Source organism: Gadus morhua, chromosome 13 (assembly GCF_902167405.1).
Source record: "Gadus morhua chromosome 13, gadMor3.0, whole genome shotgun sequence".
In the NCBI taxonomy this organism is placed as follows: Eukaryota; Metazoa; Chordata; class Actinopteri; order Gadiformes; family Gadidae; genus Gadus; species Gadus morhua.
This window is the reverse complement of record NC_044060.1, coordinates 1,748,203-1,758,113: the sequence shown is the minus strand read 5'-3', so window position 1 is coordinate 1,758,113 and position 9,911 is coordinate 1,748,203. Positions and strand designations below refer to the sequence as shown.

General features: G+C 51.9%; 1 protein-coding gene across 1 annotated transcript in view; it reads left to right on the top strand.

Annotated features, from left to right (window-relative positions):
- gdf5 (growth differentiation factor 5) overlaps window positions 1-6,964 on the top strand; it is a 7,044-nt gene extending 80 nt beyond the window's left edge. The window contains 4 exon segments of the mRNA XM_030375995.1: window positions 1-1,450; window positions 5,839-5,965; window positions 5,967-6,084; window positions 6,086-6,964. The exon segment at window positions 1-1,450 is cut by the window's left edge and continues 80 nt beyond it. Coding sequence (XP_030231855.1) covers window positions 580-1,450; window positions 5,839-5,965; window positions 5,967-6,084; window positions 6,086-6,955 — 1,986 coding nt within the window. The 5' untranslated portion in view covers window positions 1-579 and the 3' untranslated portion in view covers window positions 6,956-6,964.
- The last annotated feature ends 2,947 nt before the right edge of the window (window positions 6,965-9,911 follow it).

Here is a 9,911-nt window from a genome sequence, read left to right as displayed (position 1 = left end):
GAAGAGGTTTCTTTTTCTGAACACCTGCAGGTTCGTGTGTGAGTGAAATATTTTCACTGGACGGGGTTCAAACTTTGAGAAAAAAAAAAAAACTGCGACGGCAGCATTACGCCATTCTTGCCTCTCTTGGAAAATGTGTTCTTTAAAGAAGTGAGGTCCGGGACATCGAGCAGAGCAGAACCACGCAGCGGAGCAGGTCCACTACTCCTGCCCGACCACAGCTCTCCTCACCGGATTAAATCCTCCCCAGCGACCCGGCAATACACAGATATGCGCTTTTTATTTCCCTTTAACAACTGACGCAGGACAATAAAACAATGGACGATTTATTAAGTTAAAACATAATCAACAAGTCCGCGGAGCATCGCTTTACGCTCAGACCTGCAGATGTGCGCGACCCGTTCCCATCCGGACCGTTTCCAGCCGTCCCTCTGCGGCCGGGACGCGCGGCGAGGGGAGACCCGAGGATGAGCGATTGGGACCCCGCCAGTGACCCCAACCAAGCGGCCCCACCAGAGAGCAGTAATACCGCCGTGTTTAGTACGATGACGGCCCGGCCGACGGTACACGCTGTGTAGGATGAAAGGTCTGCGCGCCTGTGCTCCTCTGCTACCGGTCTGCTGCGCTCTCCTCCTCATCCTCCTCCTGCCCGGCTCCGCTCGCGCGTCGCTCAGCCGGACCCGGTCCACCGACACCAACCGGAGGGGAGAGGTCACGGATGGGTCAGTAGCGGCGGGTCGGTCCTCGCCCCCGGCGGTGCACGCGGGAGCCGGTGCGTCTAAACAACAGTCCGTTGGCGTGCCGTCAGTAGGCGCGTGGAAACCTCAGATCCCGGCGAGGATCACGCGCATACGGGCCGGTCCCCCGGTGATCAAAGGCGAGTCGGCCGTCGTTAAAAGCAAGATCACCACCGCGGCGTCTCAGCCCGTACCGGCTCCTCTATCCCCGCGCTCCGGGGCTGCCGCCCGGTCCCAGCTGCTAGCCCAGCCGCGGGAGCGAGCCCCGATCAATTTGGGGCGCAAAGAAGCCGCGCGCTCGTGGCTGCCCGGCGCGCATACCGCGTCCTACAGAGCGCCCGCGGCGACGGGGGACCATGCGGGCGCAGCAGGGAAGAAGACCGCAAAAAACCCTCCGAGGCCCGCGTCGGCGGGCGCCTCCACGCGCACCGGCCAGCCCTACAAAGCCGCCGCCGCCGCCAGTAAGAAGCAACAGCAGCATCACCAGTTGCCAAACCAGTACGCGGCACCGTTGGTGCAGCGCGGCGCCCACAAGGCGACGCAGGTCAGAGCGAGCGAGCGGGAGTTGTACCCCAAGCAGCCGCTGGTGACCCCCCATGACTACATGCTGTCTCTGTACTGGTCCCTGTCCACGCGGGACCACCTCAACACCAGCGCCCCGCACGACGCGGGTCTGGCCAACACCATCACGAGCTTCGTGGATAAGGGCCAAGGTAAAGAGCCGATGTTCCTTTCTTCTGTAAGGTTCTCTTTCACGATCACTCTCTTTTTGAGATATCGGTGTTGTGTCGACATCCATGGCAACCTGGGCCGGCTGGAAGAACCGTTATTCCGCAGCTGCTCCGCGTTGCGGCCGGGTTGATTTACGACCCACACATTGTTCTGATCCGGTGATTTCTGAAACTGCGACTTTTGGATCAGTGCGGTGATTCACCTGTCTGTAGGATCCGACTCACGGTGATTTATTGGTCTGGATGTGTTTTAATGTACATAGATAAGGTCATTCTTTAGTGAAGAGCAATATGACTGAAGCAAAGACCCCTACGACTCTATTTAAAACAAATGACCGCCATCTAGAATTCATCGGATTTGTTTATTGTGTATATTTTTAGAAACATACGCAGCCATGAAAAAAATATCAATTTAAAACGTGATAATATTAATGCCAATAATCAATTATTACCATCACTTTGGCTAACCATGGTGCCCATTAGGGGGAGAGGGGGGAGAGGAGAGGAGGAGGGAGAGACAGAGAGAGAGGAGGAGAGGGGATGGTGTGTGTGAAGTGCTTTGGCATCTCATCTGTGTGTGTGTGTGTGTGTGTGTGTGTGTGTGTGTGTGTGTGTGTGTGTGTGTGTGTGTGTGTGTGTGTGTGTGTGTGTGTGTGTGTGTGTGTGTGTGTATTTATACGTTAACGTACGTTATTATGTGTTAGTGTACGTAATAGTTTGTGGGTAACCGTGTTATTGTGTTTTAATGTGTGTATGTGTGTGTACGTGTGTGTGTGTAAATATGTGTAAGTGTGTGTTTGTGTGTGTATGCACTAGCGTGTGTATGAGCGTAGTGCATGTTTGTGGATGTTAGTGTGCATGAATGTGTTAGTGTTACATGTACGCATGTAGTAGTGTGTTAGTGTGAATTAATGTATGTGTGTGTGTGTTCGGTGTGTGTGTTAAATGTATGCATGTGTTAGTGTGTGTCAGTGTGTGTGTGTGTGTTTGTGTTTCCGGCCATCTGGCCGTGCAGCATCGACGGCTCCCAGAGAGCAAATAAACAGAGCAAGGGCCAGGAGTCGGCGGCCCTCGTGTAATGTTGTCTTTGCTGCGTCAAACTGTTTAAAACGATGTTTAAATGAGCCCCCTTCACTAGTCCTGGTTCCACTACAGGTTTACATTTCAAGCACTTAATGTACTTTTAATTAGGCTTTCATTTTGTTAGCGTGACCTCAGCAAATCGCCAGCGACCTCGCTGCCTCCCCCCCGAATCCTCCTCCTCCTCCTCCTCCTCCTCCTCCTCCCCACCTCCTCCTCCTCCTCCTCCTCCCCACCTCCTCCTCCTCCTCCTCCTCCTCCTCCTCCTCCTCTCCTCTTCCTCCTCCTCCTCTCCTCCTCCTCCTCCTCCTCCTCCTCCTCATCCTCCTCCTCCCTTTGAGGAGGTGAGCGAAGGTGTTAGTGTCAGCACATTTTCTCTCTTCTCACACTCCTTCCTTCATCTCTCAGACCCCCACCCTCTCTCTCTCCTCCTCTCCCCAGCGTCGGTCATTTCCGGAAGCTTCTGTCTGAGCTGTGACACGCTAGGAGATGGGATTCTGTGAATAACTACCTAACTGGAACAGGAACTATCTAACTGACTGAAATAACTAACCAACCAACCAACCAACCAATCAATTCACTAACTTCAAACTAACTGACTTCAAACTAACTAACCAATTAACTAGCTAACTAGCTCACTAAATAGCAAACTAAAATATCAAAAAAACGAACTTCTTCTAACTAACTAACCAACAAACCAACTAACAAACAATTAAATAACGAACTAGCTCACTAAATAGCAAACTGAAATATCAAAAAAACTAACCAACCAAAGAACCAATTAAATAACTTCTAACTAACTAACCAACTAACCAACTAACAAACAATCAACTAACGAACTAGCTCACTAAATCGCTGACTGAACTAACTAGCTACGAGGTGTAGCTTGATGGTGTGACTGGTTGATGGGGTCATCGTAGACTGCCAACAGTAAAGGTTACTCCCAAACCCAACTGTGAAAACAGTGGTTTGATAAGATGTTAATGTTACGGCCTGGCAGTCCGACCGGCCGTCTGTCATCTGTATTCCTTCTTCCTTATCTTGTTCTTTCTCTCATCTCTCTGTCGTTTATCATTCTGCCAGACCCGTGTGTGAGTGTCTGGTTGGTTCTGTGTGTTTATGTGAGGGTCTGGTTGGTTCTGTGTGTGTGTGTGTGTGTGTGTGTGTGTGTGAGGGTCTGGTTGGTTCTGTGTGTGTGTGTGAGGGTCTGGTTGGTTCTGTGTGTGTGTGTGTGTGTGAGGGTCTGGTTGGTTCTGTGTGTGTGTGTGAGGGTCTGGTTGGTTCTGTGTGTGTGTGTGTGAGGGTCTGGTTGGTTCTGTGTGTGTGTGTGTGAGGGTCTGGTTGGTTCTGTGTGTGTGTGTGTGTGTGAAGGTCTGGTTGGTTCTGTGTGTGTGTGTGTGAGGGTCTGGTTGGTTCTGTGTGTTTGTGTGAGGGTCTGGTTGGTTCTGTGTGTGTGTGTGAGGGTCTGGTTGGTTCTGTGTGTGTGTGTGTGTGTGAAGGTCTGGTTGGTTCTGTGTGTGTGTGTGAGGGTCTGGTTGGTTCTGTGTGTGTGTGTGTGTGAGGGTCTGGTTGGTTCTGTGTGTGTGTGTGTGAGGGTCTGGTTGGTTCTGTGTGTGTGTGTGAGGGTCTGGTTGGTTCTGTGTGTGTGTGTGTGAGTGTCTGGTTGGTTCTGTGTGTTTGTGTGAGGGTCTGGTTGGTTCCGTGTGTGGGGGTCTGGTTTGTTCCGTGTGTGGGGGTCCGTGTGAAGGTCTGGGGTGTCCACGAGGGTCCAACTAGCTCCAGGTCCTGAGCGTCTGTTTACACTCTGATGCGGTCGCTCAGTCTGCTTCTAATGTACCGCTCAACACAGGCCTGCCACTTGGCGTGGAAGTATGGCGTGTGTGTGTGTGTGTGTGTGTGTGTGTGTGCATGAGTGTTGGAGTGTGTGTGTGTGTGTGTGTGTGTTTGGGTGTGTGTTCATGTGTGTGTGTGTGTGTGTGTGTGTGTGTTTGTATGTGTATGCATGTAAGTTTGTGTTTGTGTGTCTGTAAATTGGATGTGTGTCTGTGTGTATATCAGGTAGAGAGAGACAGCGTGGGAGAGAGAGAGTGTGTGTGCGTGTGTGTGTCTTCCAGTGTGTGTGTGTGTGTGTGTGTGTGTGTGTGTGTGTGTGTGTGTGTGTGTGTGTGTGTGTGTTCCAGTGTGTGTGTGTGTGTGTGTGTGTGTGTGTGTGCGTGTGTGAAATCGGTACCTGTGTTGTAACAGCTTCATATGAGGTTTGTTTTGACATTGCCTGCGTGTGTTTTTGGTTGGTTGGTTTTGTCTTTGTTTGGGCTCATAATCGAACTAATGTGGGAGACAGAGGCAGGGGCAAGAGAGAAGGGAGAGACAGGGGAGAGAGGGAGAGAGAGGGGGGAGAGAGGGAGAGAGAGAGGGGAGAGAGGGAGAGAGAGAGAGAGAGAAGGTAGAGACAGGGGAGAGAGGGAGAGAGAGACAGGAGAGAGAGGGAGAGAGAGAAGGGAGAGAGGAGGGAGAGGAGGGATAGAGAGGAGGGAGACACAGGGGAGAGAGGGAGAGAGAGAGAGGGGAGAGAGGGGAGAGAGGAGGGAGAGACAGGGGAGAGAGGAGAGAGAGGGAGAGAGAGAGAGAGAGAGGGAGAGAGGAAGAGAGAGAGAGGGAAAGAGGGAAAGAGAGGAGATGAATGTAGTTCTGGGTTTCTTTTGGGTTGACTGGTTTACCTGCATGTCAGGTAAAAGTCCAAGTGTTTGATACTTTTGATCGTACATAGATGTGTGTAGTACTGTATGTCGACGTGCGCGTGTAAAAGAAAGAGAAACAACAACGGTGAAAACAGGGGCGGAGAACAGGGGAAGTAAGAGGCTGTGAATACTGTTTTGTTGTTGTGCTGTTGTGGTTTTCCTTTTTTTCTTTGTGTTGTGTGCGGTGCTCTGTTTGTCTGGCGGTGTATGTGTGTCTGGTCTCGTGGTTGTTTCAGTGGCTGTTGGTGCTGTTGTGTGGTTTGTTTGTTGTGTATTCTTTCCTTTGTATTCATGGTGAGTCCATGGTTGTGTTACTATGGTGTATCCCTGGTTGTGAATTCAGTGTTGTGTATTCATGGTGCATCTGTGGTTGTGTGCTTATGGTTGTGTATTTATGGTGTATCTGTGGTTGTGTATTCATGGTTGTGTACTCATGGTGTATCTGTGGTTGTGTACTCATGGTTGTGTACTCATGGTGTAGCTGTGGGTGTGTATTAATTGTGTGTCTTGTGTACTCACGGTGTGTTTGTTTCGTCCTCCCTCTCCCCCCAGACGAGCGGGGCCCTCCCCTGCGGAGGCAGAAGTACGTCTTCAACATCAGCTCCCTGGAGCGGGACAGCCTGCTGGGGGCGGAGCTACGCATCCTGAGGAAGCCCCGCCTCCTGGACCCCCGCCGGGCCCCAGGGGGGAGGGGCTCCCTTCCTGAGGCTGTACACCTGCGCCTCAGGTAACCAGAAGCCCGCCCTCATCCAGACCCGGGCGCTGGAGGACCTGGCCTCGGGGGGGGGGCGGGGGGGCGGCGGGCGGGGCCAGCAGCCGCTGGGAGGTGCTCGACATCTGGAAGGTGTTCAAGGGCTCCCGGAGCCAGAAGGCCTCCTCCTCCTCCTCCACCTCCTCCTCCTCCTCCTCCTCCTCCGCCTCCTCCTCCTCCTCCTCCTCCTCCTCCACCCTCTGCTTTGAGCTGGAGGTGCTGGAGCGCCGGGGGGGCCGGCCCCTGGACCTGCGGGCGCTGGGCTTCTCGCGCCCCGGGCGGGCCACCAAGGAGAAGGCCTTCTTCCTGGCGTCGGGGCGCACCCAGAAGCACGAGCTGTTCTACAACGAGATCAAGGCGCGCTCCGGCCACGACAACAAGACCGTGTTCGAGTACCTCTTCACGCAGCGCCGCACGCGCCGCGCGCCCGCCGCCCGGGGCAGCAAGAAGCCCCCTCCGCATCACCACGGGCAACAGCAGCCGCATCAGCACCAGCAGCAGCCCCATCACCAACAGCCTCCGCCGGGACCCCCGCCCCCCCCGCCGCCGCCGCCGTCGCCGCAGCTCCACCAGCACGCCGCCGCCGGGAAGCCGCTGACCCGCCCGCGCTGCCACCGGCGGCAGCTGCACGTCAACTTCAAGGAGATGGGCTGGGACGACTGGATCATCGCGCCGCTGGAGTACGAGGCCTTCCACTGCGACGGCGTCTGCGACTTCCCCATCCGCTCGCACCTGGAGCCCACCAACCACGCCATCATCCAGACGCTCATGAACTCCATGGACCCCGAGTCCACGCCGCCCACCTGCTGCGTGCCCACGCGGCTCAGCCCCATCAGCATCCTGTACATCGACTCGGCCAACAACGTGGTGTACAAGCAGTACGAGGACATGGTGGTGGAGTCCTGCGGCTGCAGGTAGCCTGGGGCCTGGGAGGGGGGGCGGGGCCTGGGAGGGGGGTGGGGCCTGGGAGGGGGGGCGGGGCCTGGGAGGGGGGGCGGGGCCTGGGAGGTAGGGGGCGTGGGCAAGTAGGAACAGAGAAAGGAAGGGAAAAGGGGGGATGGATGGAGAGGGTTTCAGGGAGGGGATTCGAAGGGTGACTTTGATAGCTGGGTCTAAGCTGTAGTCCGGCCGATCGACCAATCGCGTGAACTCTCAAGGAGCAGGAGGGTGGGACCTTGGATTGTCAATCAGCAGTGGGTCTCGTTAGGAGAGCAGAGACAGAGACGGGGTGAGCCATGAGAGAGAGACAGGGGCGAGACAGGGAATAGAAGATTGAGGGTTTTTTTTAGGTATGTGGTCGGGTGGGTTACAGATGAAAACGACACAAAGCACACAATGAGAAAGGGATGTACAGAATCTAAGGATGAAGAAAATACTTTGTTCAAGACCAAAGCAACCCGAACACTGAGCAGACATTAACCAGTGTGTTCACTCTTCACTTCAGCTTGGCACAGCCGAGCGAAAAAGCGAACAAGAATGTAAGCTGAGCTGAACCAGTGTCAGGCGGAACGCTGAAAGCTTTGGCCCGCGGCGGACTCCCAGCTCTTCATGGCGTTCGTGCCATTCTTCATCCGACTGACACTTCAAACATAACTTTATCAACATCAGACATTTCTGAAGGGAGTGTTTTTTTGTATGCAGCAAAGTGACCGGAAAACTGTAAAATACTTGTAACTGATGATATTGTTCTGTATGTTTTGTGCTGTTGTTTGGTCATCTTTGAATTTGATTTGTGTTTCTATTAACGTGTAAAATAAGATTTTGGTAAACAATATTAGAGTAAATAATGCTTCCAGCCCTCGTTGTCCTCCCAGCCTTTGAGTTACGTCCATTTTCTACATATTTTGCCTTAAGTCCCACTTCAAGTCGCAAAGTGCTTCCTAGGCCTACATCATACAGACGACGCCTTACCCTTAGCACGAAGGACTTAAGGGGAATACTCCCCAAAACCCAGAGAGGGATCACTGAGGAGGATCCCTCCTTACAGGGACGGTAAGGAACACTTGGACTTGAGTAAGGTACTTCAGAATCAGCGGTAAATACTGCGTTATGGGAATCTGCACTAAAGGCCGCTGTCCGCGTTGTCTGCGCCGAGGTCGTCTGAACGAGACGTTGTTATCTCCACGTCAAGCGCGAGAAGAATCTGAGCTGTGTAAATACAGAGCGGCTGTGATGGAGTGCTCGTCTGACCTGCTCTCCACGAGCGGAAAATAGCACAGCTTGTTCTCCGATAACGAACACACACACACACACACACACACACACACACACACACACACACACACACACACACACACACACACACACACACACACACACACACACACACACACACACACACACACACACACACACACACACAGGGCTGATTAATGAACAGGAACCATCTCCCAGGCCAGGATGGAGAAGACCCATCTTCTCACCACCCCACTAGACTAAACTACAGAGGGTATTTGTATTTCCTTCCCAAGCCAAATATCTCGATTTATTCCAAGAATGCACCGTTTAGAAGTATGTAATCGTATGCTGCCAAGCCATTTCCAAGGGAGATGATGTGATAATGCTACCATGCTATGTTGAGATGGTTTACACATGACTAATGGCTTGGTTATTCAGAGAGTGAAAGGAGGTACTGGAGCATCTTAAATAGCTTTGGTAGCATAACAGATCATTTTGTCAGTTGAAGAACCTAGCTGCTATTAGCATGTCTGAAACTGCTTATGAATACCTCTTGGATAACCGTAAATTAAATATTTAAAAGTGATTTGGATTGAAATTCGTCAAATGAAAGACATACTTCAATTCAGCTTTCCAAAATCTGTCCAAAAAACGCAACAAACACAAATTCCGAACAGATGATTATGTGTGTAGATTCCTCTTGAATAGGGTACAGACTATTGAGCAGAGATGATTATGTGTACATTTTTAAAGACTTTTTATATATCGAGGGGAGGATTCTATGGGATTATGTAAAGTTTGTTATGTCATTACAAATGGATGTTGATTAAATTAAAAAATGAACACCAGTTGGATCTGTCATTTAGGTTTGTGATCATCATTTTTTTTTAAACCATATTCCACACATTTCCCATGTCCAGTGGAACAGGTTTTATTCATCTCATGAAGGGAAAAGACCCACATCATGCAATGCAGTGATGGACCCGAGACCTTATAACCCAGCATGTATCTCGCAGACCAAAGAGTGCAGAAACATTTATCTGTCAAGCTAAGTGAGCTATTGTTGATAGAAGATAAGATAGTACTATTGATCCTGGACGCTCCAAGCTAATGTTCCCCTGAAAGATGAGAGCAAACTATTTAGTCATTTTATAAGACACTTTTCCAAAAGGGAACTACAGTTGAAGATAGGGGGGCAGGACAGAGTTACAACCATCTTGCCTGCAGATATCGGGGTCCAAAACAGAACCTTCTGGCTTCTACTCCAACTCCCTAACCACTAGAAGACTATCCCGCGGCTCTCTCTCCTGATTTAGTGAGCCGTAAAACTGCCAGGACGTTATGGCTAGCCTATCCTTTTCACTCTCAATACTACAAACAGTTCCCCTCACTAACTGTTTGTGGATGTTTCAGTCCGCTCTTCGCCAGGCTATTGGAGTGGGTAAAGGCTGCCAGGCGATGGGCCAACTGCCATCGCGCGGTCTGTGTGGAGTTTGCATGGATTCCCTCCCAAAGAGGAGAAACATGTGATCCTGCTCCGAGGTCCTTGATTGCTCTCAGGTGTGAGTGGTGTGTGAGGATCGCGGTGGGATGTATTAGTTATGCATATTCTGTGTAAGCCATGATGGCCGCCCTGCATGTCAGGGACCGGTGTGGCATCTGTTCTCGGTTGAGGCGCTCTGTAACTAAATGATCG